At 39.5% G+C, this 16,048-nt stretch overlaps 1 protein-coding gene across 2 annotated transcripts in view; it reads left to right on the forward strand.

The window, feature by feature from the left end:
* Nucleotides 1-1,033: 1,033 nt before the first annotated feature.
* Nucleotides 1,034-16,048, forward strand: part of LOC124721252 (probable 28S ribosomal protein S6, mitochondrial) — a 53,975-nt gene continuing 38,960 nt past the window's right edge. For both annotated transcript variants that reach the window (XM_047246119.1, XM_047246120.1), the window contains exons 1-3: nucleotides 1,034-1,151; nucleotides 3,068-3,207; nucleotides 11,140-11,301. In XM_047246119.1, the coding sequence (XP_047102075.1) occupies nucleotides 1,107-1,151; nucleotides 3,068-3,207; nucleotides 11,140-11,301 (347 nt within the window). In that variant the 5' untranslated portion in view covers nucleotides 1,034-1,106. The remainder of the gene's footprint in view (nucleotides 1,152-3,067; nucleotides 3,208-11,139; nucleotides 11,302-16,048) is intronic.

Consider the following 16,048-nt stretch of genomic DNA (forward strand, 5'->3'; position numbering starts at 1 on the left):
CTTAATGATACACAGTGTAGGCTCAGCTCTATTCAGTTATTATAAAACCTAAATCATTTTTCGTTTTGAGATATCTTTCATCTCTTGTGGAAAAACACCCAATGTAAAAATTGTCCATGTCCTCATGGAACATTTACAGTGTGTCACGAAAACAAGGCCAAATATTGAAGACTCTACAAAGGCAGAAGCACAAGATTCAGTACGCCTGCATTGAGAGCCTGTTGAAAATAGGTTGATTTCCAATGTTAGCAGACGACGACATAACTCTTCCCACTACTTTCAACGTCAGAACTTTCCTCTGGAGAAAGCTTGACCTTGACATCCTGTTCCATCGCTTCCCATTCCGTTGATAGCCTATGTAAACGCCACTGTTTGAAATTCATTGACGAAAGTTCCGATTTACCGTTATATCTCATTCTGTTTCGTTCCGTCCCGTCAAGTATGAATCGACGTTTTTTCACAATGTGTCCTTACCCTGAGGTCGGAAGAAGCAAATCACACAGTAATAACTGAAATTTAAAGCTTTTCTAAAAGTAAGTGGTATTACAACTCTCCCATTACATTTAGTCAGTGTGTTGCCTTATATTTAGAATACAAATGTAATATTTGTGTAAATCTATTGACACATGTGAAACACATAAATAACTAACAATGGACAATAGCAAAAATGACAGTAGTGCACCCCGTCCTTCGTAACACAATGGGTTTTCTTCATATTATTAATATCAGACTCTTTAGCCCATTGACGTGCACTAAATTATCTCGATTTTTAGCTTTATTTTATGATTATTTTTTTAAAATTAGTATTACATTTTCGTACTTCAACTCTCTGTTGCATTTTACCTACATTTTCCTGCCTACTTTCTGAGAAATAAAACAGATGACATTTTATTAAATAAGTGACGTCATAATTTAAGTTCTTTTCCACGCTGTCTCACACACACATGCTAAAGAATTCAGCCCCCCTTTGGATCACCCAACGATACGTGTTTACGATCTTTGCTGTCGAAACAGGTTCTGCATGTTTCGTCTTGTACTGCGAAGTTCTTTGGTGTGTACTTGGGAAGTTTTGTTTGTTTACAACCGAAGAAAACATTCTCTCAAACATGCCGACTTATGAAATGCCATTATTAATTAAAACACTTAGTCGGGTAAGAACTTTATTGCTCAGATAAGGAAACGTAAAACTGTTGAATTGACAGTGTTAATCTGCAAATCACGGAACTACTGTAATTTGTAGTATAATGCAATTTGTGTAAGCCAGTCTTTTTCATGGTAGAAATGCCTCTGTAAAGTATAATCAACCGCATCAAACAACAGCCATTCTTTCTGATCGTTATAATTGCTCTGGTTGTCGCTCTAGCCACTTTTTCAGGGTATGATTAAGAGAGATGTGAGAAAAAAACTAGACACCGGTAACATTCTGGCTTTTGCCTATGTTGTTTAGAAGTTTGATATTAATGTCAAATATGAATGGATCGTAATGCAATAGATACAATACAGAATGTGGACAACCATTAAGTGTAAATGATTGAATCCTCTGGTGTATTTTAAAATTAGCAGTTCAGTATGCTTCTGAGTGACAGTAATCTCATTCAGACCACATTCGTTTTGCCCTCACCTGCATTTCTCGCCCATAGACATTACCAGATCACTCTGAAATGATAAATATCCGTAACATCAATAGCGTATCATAAAATTACTGTAGAACTACTAAGGAGGAAGTGTTGTGACACAGAAGCTGAGCCATTTTGCTGTAATACATTTCACAATATGAGCTGACAAAAGGATCAATAGTAATTTGATTTTAGTTTCTGCCTGCAATATAATCCTTTGTGTCTCAAGTGTGTAACTTGTCTTTGTGTGTGCACGAATCACAGAGATTGTTGCTGAGCCTTACAGACAAGCCTTGGAACAACGACAGTGCAAAATCTCTTGGAAACTTTCAATTGGAAGGTTAGTCAGCATGTTGAGAAAGAGAAGGTGAACAGTGTTAAAAAAATGTCTTCATGAAGGTGAAGGAGACATCAAAATGTGAAAAAGAAAGTCAGATGTATGAGATTTGTTTATAGTATGGCATTATTGGCTCAAATTGAAATGACATTTAGTAGAAATTGGAGAAGAAATTTGTCTGAAGGCAAGTTTTTAAAAAGATTAATGTGGTGGGAAAAAGATAAGTGTGAGAATTTGTTTGTAATGCAGAATAATCAGTAACAAACATGCAAAGAAGTAATAAAGGCACTGTAATTGCAGAGACCTTTTAATCTAGAAAATAAAATATTCTGTGGAGCAATGAATAAGCAGACAAGATAAAGTAGCTTGTATCATAATGTGGTGCTAAAATGTAACAACTGTAAAGATATCAAGAGCAATTGTTTTGAGGCCTTTGCAGTATGGACCCAGAGGAGAAGTAGCTGGAAATACAAATTAAGATATAAGTGTAAATGTGGAAAGGAATTTACTAAGGACCACCAAGGCTGAGAAAATAAATTATTCAATTAAAGCAGACTGCATAATGATCAGTGCTCATGAAGAATTTGTGAATTAATGAAAAAAATAATGATCTGATTGTGTGTGCTGTCTGTGTGACGAAACACTAAAAGATTTATACAAGGAATAGGATAGACTGCTACTCACCATAAAGGTGACCTGTTGAGTTGCAAACAGACACCAAAAAAAGACTGATACACATGCAGCTTTCATCCGTGTGTGTGTGTGTGTGTGTGTGTGTGTGTGTGTGTGTGTGTGTGTGTGTGTGTATATCAGTGTTTTCATTGCACCTGTCTACAACTCAACTCATCATCTTTACACTGAGTAGCAATTTGTCCTGTTCCGTATATTGTTATTCCAACCTGGAGTTTCCATTGTTTGACACTCTAAGATTTGAAAGTCTTCAGAAATTGTTACAGCCTATTATTTTTTCTCAGCACAGCTATTGTCACTGACAAATATCAAATAATTTGTATTAAATATTTGGATAGTTATGGTAGACTGCTTTGTTCTTGTGCTGTGCTTCTCACTCTGAGGCACTACATTTGGATATTAAATGTATTGTTCTTCATTTCAGCCAGAAACATTTGTTGTACTGAAACGTGCAAGTCAAACAATATTTGATAAAGGTGGTGTCATACGAAAGATTGAAAATCTTGGGACACGCCAGTTGCCTTTCAAAATTAGAAAGCATGGTCTTGTTGAGAAAAAAGCCAGGTAATGTTATTTTTCCATTTTTCATCCTGACTGTTACTGTAAACTAAATGCTTTATATTGAGAATTTCTGTGCTGCCTCATACTTCTACACGAGGTGTATTTTAAAATTTTTGCATGTGGTTCATAACAGAGTCTGTCATATGATAACTGACAAATGTACTTTTGGCATAAACAATTTGTAGGAAGCAAAATTTGTAACTAAACTTTATGTCCAAACACTTTCCACTCTGACTTTTTTGCTGTAAAATCTCAGTAGTATCCAAAGAAGCTGTGAACTTCGCTGTCGCATGTTTCATACACATTTCTCTCTGTACTTAAAAGCTTCATTGGCATTTTATTTTATATAAACTTTCTCCAGTAGCATAACATGCCACATTAATGATTTTGTCTAGACTGAGCTGTAGCAGAAACCAGTGTCTAGGTTAGGTTGGCATGTGACAGTTTTGTTAATGTCAGAAGGCAACAGCTTGCTTCCGAGTTCGTGAACCTACAGTTGTCGATGTGAAATCTTGATTGTGGTGACAGATTAATCTGTAGTGCAGCCAGTGCCCCATATTAGCTTGAAAGCAGGTAATTTGGTTTACATTATTCACTGTGGTGTTGTGTGCAGAGTCCTGCGATGTTATATCAAAAGACCTAGGTTGTTATGTTAAGTAGTTAATATGTCTCCTCTCGTGATCAAAATGAAAATAAATTGTTACATCATTGGTTACACGAATCAGCTGTTACAACATTGTTACTCGCAACAGACATTACCAACATACACTTCAAACTGAGCACATGGATGGCACCATATAAAGTATTACAATTTTCTCTTTACCACACAGATAATCGGTGCAGAGAAGTTGATGTTGAGCTTCTTTCTTCTCAAGGCAACCAGTAATAATGGCTGTGATGATCCATGCACTGTTATGCAATTGCCCTTACTCTGGGAGTGTTTTATAGTACTCACATGATGACAGAATTTGGTGATTATTTGGTTCTTAGGTCAGGAATATGATTCATACCATTTGAGTGTTGCTTTACAGTATTAACCAAAGTGTAAATACTTTTGAATTAAAGGGCTTGTAGAGTGTAAATACTTTTGGATTAAAGGACATGCAACATTCTTGTTTGCCCTGTCATAGTTTTTATGTTGTTTCTCACATCCAATTAGGTGAGAGCTTCCTGGTTCCACTTTTCAGCATTAAGCAGGTATCGCACTACCAGAGAACAAATAAATGAAATTCATAACTTTCACCTATTAGTGTGTGTAAGCTTTCCTCCTCCTCCTCCTCCTCCTCTCAGAAGATGTAGAAATCAATAATGACTAAGTTTGGGGAAAATGCTGTCAGCGTCTCTAGCACTCAAATGTTGAAACAACATGTGATGGCAACAATTTACCTAAAGTTTTACCTACCTGGTATTCACCTGCCTGGTATTCACCAATTTTGTGTTCCAACTGTTCTCTCAAGTAAGCACACTGAGAAAATTTTGATTGCCCTATACCATTTCTGGGGCAGTGGATAGATAAGTGCACATTTCCTGTTGTCAGGAAGTTTTTCTGTTTGTCAGATGGTTGTGGTTGTTATGTAAGTACCTGTAACGATTTTCTTCCAAAGTTTTATAGTAGTTCTGCAATGATACTGTCTTCACCAGATATCCTATTGTTTCTTCATTTAGTTATATGTTTGTGGATCTCATTGTGTGTTAGTTGGGTCGACAGAAGCGTCTGATCCCACGCGTCGGCTTTGACCTCTGACGTAAGGGTGTTGTCGTGTGTGACGTCATGACGGCGCGGAGTTTGGTTTGTGAGTGTGACGTGTTTGTAGATGTCGTCGTGTTGTGGTTTGTTGTGCTCTCTGGTGGTATGTTCAGGGTCTTCGTTTGTGTGGTGTTATGGGCTCAGTTTGCTTTTGCTCATTATCCAGAATTATTCAAGTGTCGGCTGTGTTTGTAGTGGAATTCGTTTCAGTGAGATAACGATTTTGTGTGAAGGTTAATTTAGTGTTGTTCGCTGTATATTGTGTGGTAATTTTAGTAAAATTAATTGGCTGTTGTTTTTGTTCAGGAATGGATATGACTGATAAAATTAACAGTGCGCAGGTCAAGGGAAGTGTTCGATCTCAATGTGTGGCTATGTATGATGATATTGGTATCGGGAGATGTGTTTGAGCTATATAGGCCAAGGGAAGTGTTTGATCCTAATTTATGGGATCGGGAGCTGCTGTTGAGCTATATAGGTCAAGGGAAGTGTCCGATTCCACATATTGTATTTAGTGGTATTTGGGGAGTTTTATGATGTTGGTTTTTTTCGTCATTTTGTGTGGTTTTGTATTGGGGATGGATGTCTAAATTTGTTTATATTTAGTTTGCCCCCACCTAAAAACACCCCATTTCCCGCACTTGTCCCGTTAGTCTCATTAGGCTTTTTGTGGAAAGTGTGTGTGTGTGTGTTTTTTTCGATGTATTTTCGTCCTCATAATGTGTACGTACTGACTTTATATGTGCCATATTGGAATGGTGGTTTATGGTCATTTCCACCATATTTGTGACGTCATGGGTCAAAGCAGATGGGTGGGATCGGACACTTCCGTATTTCCTGTTAGTGGGAGTGATTCTGGGTGAGTGGAGATGCGGTCCTGCATTGTGAATATTGTTTCAGGTTCAGGAGAGTTAAGGACATCAGAGAAATGATGTACCTGCTCCTGACAGTACTCTTGATTAGTTAATGCGAGGTTTCCATCTTGTTTTCTGAAGCATGAGTTTTGAGATGTATACCCTCAGACCTCCCTTGTTAAAGTTGTGTAGAATTTTCTCACATTGTGTTTGCAGAAGTTTTCTTCAATAGCATCCAGTTGTTCCTTCATATACTTTCTCTTGGTTTGCCTAATGAGTTTTGCAGCCTGTTTTCTGTACTTGTTAAAATGATATACGCTTTCAGGAGATTTTTTATTGTTGTATTCTGGGAAGGCTTGTTTGCATCTTTCTAGTGCATTTTCACATTCTGAGTACCATCATGGATATTTAGTGTTCTTTTTCCATGGTGTCTGTTGTTTTGCATTTTGTGTGATCTTTCTATAGAATTCTTCCCATGTGTGGTTGTTGTATTTTCCATTCCTGCTTTATGTTGGATTTTATGATCTTTTTTTGTGTCTAACTTCATTATGTGTGTTCATTTCTGAAGGATTTTCTTTGGTTTGAATTTGATTTTGATTCAAGTTAGGTAGTGGTTTGAATCAACATTCACACCTCTGTGAATTTGAATGTCATGGCTCTCTTTCTTGACTGGGTATGAAATTGTTACATGGTCTATTGGGAATCCTCACAAACACAGTGTGTCTCTCCTAAGAGTCACCTGACACATCTCCTCTGGTGTCTCACAGATATTCAAAATTTTGTTTTTATGACATGTAGCTGCAGTCAGCCCAAACAAGTATTCTCATCATGTCTTTCATGCACCACCCAGCATTGATGGAAAGTGTCAGTTTGTTCCTCATTGCAAACAAAATGATATTTACTCATAAAGTGGAATTTTATATGCCCATTCAACAGAGCAGTCTCAAAGTAGTCTAGTGTGATATCCGTTTTACTGGTATGAATTAACAGGACAGTAAAATGCAGAATGACGAGTACTCCTGCAGTGACAAGCACAGACCTGACCCACACTCACTGCTACCACCATGTAGAAATGCGCTACTCAATCTCTGTAGGAGTACTGATTATTCTTTGTGTTTTACTGTTCCTATTAATACACATCAGTAGAACAGTTATTGCACTAGACTAACCTGGTAGTGCTCTGTTGAATGAGCATGTAAAATGCTGATTTAGAAATCATTTTGTTTGAAACGGGGAACACACACACACATTCTGTCAACTTTGAGTGTCGTATGAAAGACATGATGAGTAGAATTTGTCTGTGCTGACACCAGCTACATGTTGCAAAAATGAAATTGTAGTATCTGACAAAACACCAGAGAAAATACACCAAAAAACTCATAGGAGAAACACCCGGTATATATAGAAAAGTCATGCACCAATGATGTACTGGTGTAATACATAAAAGAATTGTAATTGTGAATGAAAAGTACAATGTCGTGTGTGTTTTACAGTATTAATTTATTTTGTTAATTGCTTCTCAGATTACAGAGGCCATCATCAAATTTTAACTGACTGATGTTGTGAGAAATAGGACAATATTCATGACCAACATTGAAAAAGATGTTACACATGAAGAGTGAGGTACATAACGCAGAGTAAATTTAATCTTTGTCAGTGCAGTTGTAATACAGTTAAAAATATAAAAGTTAAAGGGAACAAATCAGAAAAACATTAACATTAAACTCAAAAACTAATATAAAAAATATCACTTGACCTACACTGCTATAACATACTCCATGATGTCAAGAAACCACAGCTCATTTCAGAAACCAGTGTTGAAGACTTAGCTTGACCTGTGTGCACAGAGCATACTGCACAGTACAGAAAAACCTATTATTCGCTGCATTGACCGCTATAAAAAATCTGACTTAACTAAAATGTCTAGGACAAATTCCACGATACCAAAAAACTAAAATTGCAGATCAAAGTATTTTCTTAAAGCTAACTTGACTGCTAGAATAAAATCCACTATACCCTCCAGTCCTAATTTAACATTATTAACTGCAATTAATAATAGAACTCACAAATTCACAAAAATTCCATGTACATCCAGTTCGATATACACTGAAAACACAATCATGCACATAAATGAAACACACATACCATACCTCATTTAAAAAAATTACACTGGACAAATTTTTTCATTGGTGGCCATAAATCACCCACTGTGGCGTGCGATGATCTAGTAGTGAATTTCCTCACTACATCCATAACTAATAACAGATTCTAAGCAAAAATTAGATCTCTGACCATTAACAACATGCTAAACTAACAGTTCCAAAGCCAAAACCAAATCTGTGCCTAGTAACTACCCACACTTCAGTAAGTCGTTAACAAAGCTCAAAAATTACAATTTCAGTATGAAGCAGAGAAATAGTATACAATGCTTGGCAAACAACTTGCCACCTCTCCAACACACTGGTAGCACTCGAAAGCAACTTCGATAAATCGGCATTCTACACTAGAAGTTGCCACAACATACAGCAAAATGTTCTCTTCAAACCATCCATTTCAAATATGCTGGATGACCATGATTTCACATAACACAGCACATTTATAAATCAAAGCCAGTGACCAGTGCTGCATATTTCAGTTGACTCAATAAAATTAGTACTTCACAAGAACACTGAAGGATAGTTCGAAGAGGTATTACATATAGAAGGTGATACAGAAACAGAGCAAAATATAGAATTGACAATTGTAACAACAGAATATGTATGTACAATCACAATAAAATAAATTTAGTACTTGACAAGATTATTAAAGAGTAGCTTGAACATGTATTACACGTGGGAAGTGCTACAGAACCTGGAATCATTAGTTATAAAAACACAATATATGGAGCACATAGGCATTCATAATAACATAAATAAAAAATACAGGGAAATGGAAGGATGGAAAGGAACAGACAGCATGGGAAACATTGGAAAATTGTGAGAGTTAAGTTTAGAAGAGGGGGATGTATTGGAGCTGTGTTTGGTCATCTGATATTAAATCAGGACTGTGGACAAGATATTTTTGATTTCCAGGAATTCAGACATACTCAGTATTTGTCCATTGCTAAGTGGAGGACATGGGACTGTGGCTGTTAGCTGTGGCCCTCAGTCAGTACGTGCTTAGAAAATATAGAATCATAATTCTGCAATATCCAGCTCTGTCCATGATCTACCAACCTTATTACTATGACTCTGCCTCATTGACCAATAAAAAACTTACCACAATCAATTGTATATACACCACTCTTGGCTAGTAGTTGGGTCTTATCTTCACTACTGAAAATAAACTGTGATGTGGTGTCCTATATTTGCTGAATTTCAGTGTATTGGCTAGACTGTGTGACCCCCTTCCCAGATATGGGATTGTATATCATTTCTTGCAAAAGTGGAAGAAACAGCATTGGGCACATAGAGGAGGAGTATAATTTTTGTAAGAAAAAGTACCATTACAGTTGTATCTTGAGAATGTCTTTATTCTATCATACGACTAGTTTTGGCAGCACATTGCAGCCATCCTCAGGCCCCACCACTACCAAAAAAGTATCTGATTTCCTTGGCACGTTTACTGTGGAATCCTTTTTGATTTTTGTTTCCTATACAAGATGTGGTGAGGTATGGGATTGTACTCCACACCCTGCAGGCATTGGGAGGAACAACAGACGGTGCATAGAGGAGGGGTATAATTATCAGTGTTTATTTCCTATGCAAAGCTTGGTCAATCAGGGCAGGTTTACAGCCTTCGGTTGAGGCAATAAATTTTATTGTGTCTAATTCTGCTTTGAAATCTTCTTTGGACAGGGAAGGATAAGAGACAGTGCGCTGTTGAATAGAAAGTGCATGTTTGAGTGTAACTGGGTGTTGCGAGCAAGAAGATATTGCCATGTCTGTAGCTGTAGTGTTTCCAAAGATTTTGAAACAATGTGTTTTTGTACAGATGGCAGTAGTTAGATCTAGGAAGTTTTTATGCTAAGCGTGTCTGTGTGTCAGTCTCAAGTCATCCACTTCCACAGGCTTAACATCAGACCAGTACATCATCTCTGTCAGAATATCAACACAGTCTTTTACTGGTATGTTGGAAAATAAACGGTAGGCATTAAATGATACTAATTTAGTACTGTGTGAGATGTATGAATGTTTTATTTTATTTACAAGATCCACAAAGTTTGAAAAACTATGCTTTGATTTGAATTTGATGTTATGTTTTATCATAGTGTGCAATTTACTTGCCAGTTTCTGAAGTGGATCTGTGTATGAGGATACAATTGGATGAATGGGTACACCCTGCTTATGCAGTTTCAGATGCCCATATAGTCTACAAGGCACTCAGTTCATGTAGTTAATAGCTTTGCTTCAAAATCAGAAAATACACTTCTATAAGAATCCCGGTAATCCATCAAATGGGACTGCAGCTGGACACGTAGTACTTGAATAATGATGAGAAAACCAACGGCTGCATTTAGATCTAATGTTATTTATTCTTTTTAAAGCATGCTACCAGTTTCGACACCACATGGTGTCATCTTCAGGCCCCGAACGTAACCTACCATCCACAACCGTTTTCATGTACAATGAACAGAGGCGTATGCCAAAAGTAACTGGATTTCATATCTTCTGTGGCAACAACAGTCTCAACATGGTCAGGCAACAATACTTCTGTAGGAAGGACTATGATCTGTTATTTCCCCAGTTTTGTCATTCAGCTGTTAAGAACTACATTTGGCACACTTTTTCTTACATGTAACAAAACCATATCATTGGGATGGTTAATTTAAGAACAGTCATGTGTTCTGAAGCTTCATGGCATGTTAAAACTGTGTGCCAGACTGAGGCTCAAACCTAGAACTTTGTCTTTTTGGAGCATTGCTGCTGAAAGACAAGGTTCTGTGTTCAGGTCCTAGTCCACCACAGTTTTAATCTGCCAGAAAGTTTCAAAATAATGCACATTCCACTGCAGGGTGAAAGATTCATCCTCAAACCATATATGCCTTGCATCTCTCACATAAAAGTACATGTGTTTTGTATTATTATCAATTGTAGTCATGTAGTCAGTAAGTAATTAACTGCAGATTTTTTTATGTGTTGTGTTGATTATGTTGAAACATCATATCTAAAAGTTTTCTTGATTGCTTTTAGAGGTAATTATAGAGTGAGTACAGTGCCAGCTATCCTGTTGTAATTTATTGATTGTTCCTTTGAAATCACTATGTGTTTTATGGACAAAAAATTTCTTTCAGTTTGATTGGAAGACCACGCTTTTCCATGTAGCTTTATGATGTTTACTTTGTCATTTTTTCAGTTACTTTTTGATTGAGTTTGACACTTCACCAAAAACAATAGACTACTTGATTGACGAATTTCACAGAGATGTAGACGTCCTGCGTTCCAGGATTTACAGGTCACATGAAAAAGAAGAGTTTGAGTGCACATTTGAAGAGGAGTGCCTGCCTGCAGCATACAGGTAATCATGTTTTATAAATAATTCCTCTGAAATTATTTGTGATAAATATTATACATAAGCCTATCTCCTCGTGTTGGGCAGATCATTGTCTCCAATAAGAACAGAACAAATAAACAATGTTAATGGTGGTGCAATGTGATTTAAATTTTGTGTGTATTCCCTATATCATTTGAAGCATATGCTGAGACATTTCTGTAGAAAAGACTATGATCTGTTATTTCCCCAGTTTTGTCATACAGCTGTTAAGATGCATTGCACACCTTTGCAAATACATTACTATAGTAACCAGAATTTGACACAACCAGAAGGCACTGGCCGACTGACCAAGGGAGTCAAGGGTGATTCGCTAAAAACCACGGAAAGACAACAGTGATGGAGGAACAACGAAGACAACACAATAGAATGACAAGTCTGGAGAGCGAACTGAATTGAGAGCCTAGACATAGCAATATCAAGAACCAACCAATGCTGAGCACAGTGAACAATACAAGAGTGCAGTTGGAACCCGACAGTTCTGGGCCCTTGCACTGCTAGTTTTATAGCATGGCCACAGGTGCCAATAGGTTGGGTTGTGGGACATGGCCTGTGCCTAGCACTGAGGTGGTGACAGCAGCACTCACAAATATAAGAAGCAGTGCCTGCGGCTGTCATCTGTGTCCATCCATTCCAGGGAGGAGGGCCGAGGCTTTTGAACTCATTGGGACTGGATACCAGGATTCCCCCCTCCCCCCCTCCCCCAAAAATTGATGCATTTGAAGCGTCGTGGACAAAGTTTTGGAAGGTGAACCACTGGCACGGTTGGCGTCCTGATGGAGGAGCCTGCCAGCTGCAAGAAGGAACACAGGATGTCAGACAATGTGCTTGGGAATGGCGATGTGGGAGATGACTGTTGCATGGATGAGTGCTACAGTGAGGTCTCAACCTCCATACCCGCATCCACGGGAACCACTGATGGTGGCCTGGAGCACAAATTGCACCCGTGTGCTTGAGGGATTGGCAAAAGGGTGTTCCAATTCTGAGTGACCCACCGATGGTGGCACAGTCAGTTGGTAGGGAAGGAGTTGATTGGTGTGCCAACAGTCCAAACCCCTCAGAGTATCAACTGTCATAAGGCACCGCCATGGATGGCCACCACTGTAACTGGCATCCACAAAGGTTTTGTTCCATGTGAACGCACCCAAACAGCTGAACCTGGGTGGTATCATTCAGCTTGTCAGATCTGGGATTCTGAGGGCTGTCGTGCCAGGAGTTGGAGGAAAATTGTGTGGCTGTTTAACCATGGAGGAGCTCTTCTGTGTTACAGTCAAGCACAGGAGTGGTCCTGTAGGTGCTGAGAAACATTGTTAGTGCTGCTGTGGTGCTGGGTGTGCCCAATGCTGTCAACTTTTGTTGTTTAAATGTACACACCACCCTCTCCACTTCACCATTGAAGAATGGGTGAAAAGGTGGGCTAAACAAGTATTTAATTTCATTGACATTACAGAACTGTTCAAGGCCATCACCATGAATTGGGGTCCGTTCTCAGACAAAAGAGTGTGGGGAAGCCCTTTGATGATGAGAATCCAAGTAACTGCATTGAGTGTGGTGGTCCTAGTGATGGATGCCATGCTAACCACATAAGGGTAGATGGAATAAGCATCCACGGCAATGAGCCGTGTAGAGAGAATGGGATCAGCTAAGCCCAGGTGAATGCGGCCCCAGGGTCAATGGGGAGTGGGGCAGGGCGAAAAAGACTGAAGTGGAGTAATGTAGTTGGCATGACAACACGGTGAATATCTGCTTCCTCATCCAGCTGCATAATATCGAAGACAGCGGACAAACAATGACAAAGGTGATCCCAGACCCCGAGTTCTGGCTCAGTAGATTTGGAAAAATAAGTGGGCCGCCCATGTAACACATAGTGCACAACAGACCACAGGATAGGGTCACAGAGCATGTCTGCAGCAATGTGAGTAGCAGTAATGGAAATCCCATCCAAGGTGCATTGTCATTTTGTATCAATGTGGAAACAGAAGATTCCCTGTTGGTCAAACACCGGCTCTGGTCCTGAGGGTAGTTGAGACAGCACATCTGCATTTGCATGTTGCACAGTTGGCTTGTACTTAAAGGTGTAATTTTAAGAACTAAGGAAAAAAGCCCAGCACTGGAGCCTTTGAGCTATCTGCTCTGCAGGCTGGGAGTGTGGCCCAAAGAGCGCTACCAATGGTTTGTGACCAGTAATGGGGATAAACTTTGTCCCAAAGAGGTACACATGGAGTTTCTTAATGGCATAGATGATTGCCAAAGCCTCTGCCTCGATCTGTGAGTAGTTTCTGGCGTCAATGTCTTCGATGCGTAGGTGATGGGTTGCTCAGTACCATCTCCATTACAATGCCCCAGCACCGCTAATGCCATATGGGGAATCATCAACAGCCAAAACAAGGGGATGTGATGGAGAAAAAGGTGTAAGGAAAGGTGCCAAGTGTATCTTGTGCTTCAGCTTGAAAAAGCATGTTCATAGACAGTTGAACTCTGTATCTGAATGCGCTTCTTCTGCAGATGCTTGAGAGGGTGTGCAATGTGTGGTGCTTGCAGGAGGAACTTAGAATAATAATTCACTTTACCCAGAAAAGCCTGCAGCTCCTGTAGATTTTGAGGATGTGGGAGAGAGTCAACAGCCCTAATGTTTCAGCCAGTGGGCTGATTCCCATTTTTGTTGAGCATGTGTCCAAGGTATTCCACCTGCTACTAAAAAAATTGACATTTTTGTAGGCATCACTTTAGCTCTGCATTAACAACATAGGAAATAGATCATCTAGGTAATTGGTACAAGCTGGAATGAATATATTTAACTTTACCAGATATCTCTTCAAGATTACGATAATGGAAGAGAATGTGACGGACAAACATTTGTATTTGTACAAACCAAAGAGTGTATTGATGACCATAAAACATAGTGATTCCTCATCCAGTGGGATCTGTAAATAAGCACTGACAAGCTTCATGAGGAGATTCTCCGGATAAGATATGAAGTAGGTTTCAACGTGTACTTGTTTGTTGTCCCGAAATCTCCACAGAGCTGGAAGGATTCATTCTGTTTCGTAACCACTACCAGTGGTGTGGACCAAGCACTAGTCTAGACAGGTTCAGTTACCCTAGCTTTATGAAGCCGATCGAATTTGAGCTTAACGGCTGGCCGTAGGGAGACTGGAAGTGCACATGCCTGACATAAACAGTGCATTTTATCTGGACATATAGAAATATATGCCTCAAAATGGTGGTGCTCCCCAGGCCAGGGCCAAACAGAGACAAGTTCCTGAAAGAGAACCGTGTCTGGAATGTGAACTTTGTCCGTGATGAAGAACACAAACAGTGAGAAGGCATCCAGGCTGAAAACATTTCCAACTGAATGACTGTTGGCAACAAACAGTGTTATCAGCCATGTAACCTCCTTGTTTGCTGCTGTAGTTGTGAACTAACCTCTGAGGAGAGTTGATCTGTCACCATATACAGACAACTTGCAGGAGGTCGGGGACAATGCTGAGTAACCCAGGTGAGCATACGTTGGGAGGTTCACAAGGGAAACCATCACTCCCATGTTTACAAACAAACATCCTGATGTGCAGTTGTGAGATCAGTAGACAGCTTGGTGATGGGAGGATTGCCCTGGGGAACAATGTTGTGTAGTTCACGCATTGTCACTTGACACAAATGTGGAGTGGAGTTTGACTGTCCCGATGCTTGACAGCAGACAGTTCAGAGATGCTCAGCCCTTTCAACAATGGGTGCAGTGTGCCCAATGATCTGTCAGTCTGCATGTTAGTGCAGTGTGAAACACTCAGGACAACATGGAAGACCCTACTGCTTACACTGATGCGGTGTGCTTGGCTGCTCACAGGCCACTAACCCATTCAAAGTGATGAATCATGACAATGCCGTCGGGAAAAGGACTTGCGAGAATTTCGACACCTTGGTTGTGGTTGAACTCTTGCCATAAGATATTCATTTGCCACCTGGGTGATCTCAAAAGAGTGCACAATTTTCAAAATATCATTCAAGAAAAGATTGTCCTGCCTGAGGGCTGCAGTATGTACTTCTAGATTGGGGACCAATTGAACCAACGTGTCTCGAATCACGGAATCTGCTTATGTGGTTTTACAAGATGGGTTTGCGCCAGTGAAATCACAACGGCGACTCAGTCCTTACAAATCCATCACTCATGAGTAATATGACTGCCTCAGCTGCTTGCAGCATTGATGAAACTCAATGTGTGATGCAACCACATGGAAACATTGTCAATAATAGTTCAACAGCAATAAACATGCCTACTAGATTGCTAGTGCAACCAGATTTAAGAGGGGAGCCAAGTTATTTAGTATTAAAAATGTCTCTGAGGAATTCCAAGAAAGGAAGATTGACCAGTTTACCGCTTAAACTGCTGTTGCAATTCTGCAGGAGCATCTGTTGCTGTAGCTGTTCCACAAGTTGCACAAGTTTCGCGCCCATAAGACACTGTTAACCATTTTCCCTATCGCCAATTACAGTAACCAAAATCGGGCACGACCAGAAGACACGGGCCAACTGTCCAAGGGAGTCAGTTGTCACAGTCACAGAAAGACAGCAACAGTGATGGAGGAACAATGAAGATAACATGATAGAATGACAAGCCTGGATAGCAGACCGAATTGAGAGCCTCGACTTTGAGTACAATGAACAATACGAGAGTGCAGTCGGAACATGACTGAGGTCTGGCCCCTTGTGCTGCTAC

Source organism: Schistocerca piceifrons, chromosome X (assembly GCF_021461385.2).
Source record: "Schistocerca piceifrons isolate TAMUIC-IGC-003096 chromosome X, iqSchPice1.1, whole genome shotgun sequence".
NCBI classification, from domain to species: Eukaryota; Metazoa; Arthropoda; class Insecta; order Orthoptera; family Acrididae; genus Schistocerca; species Schistocerca piceifrons.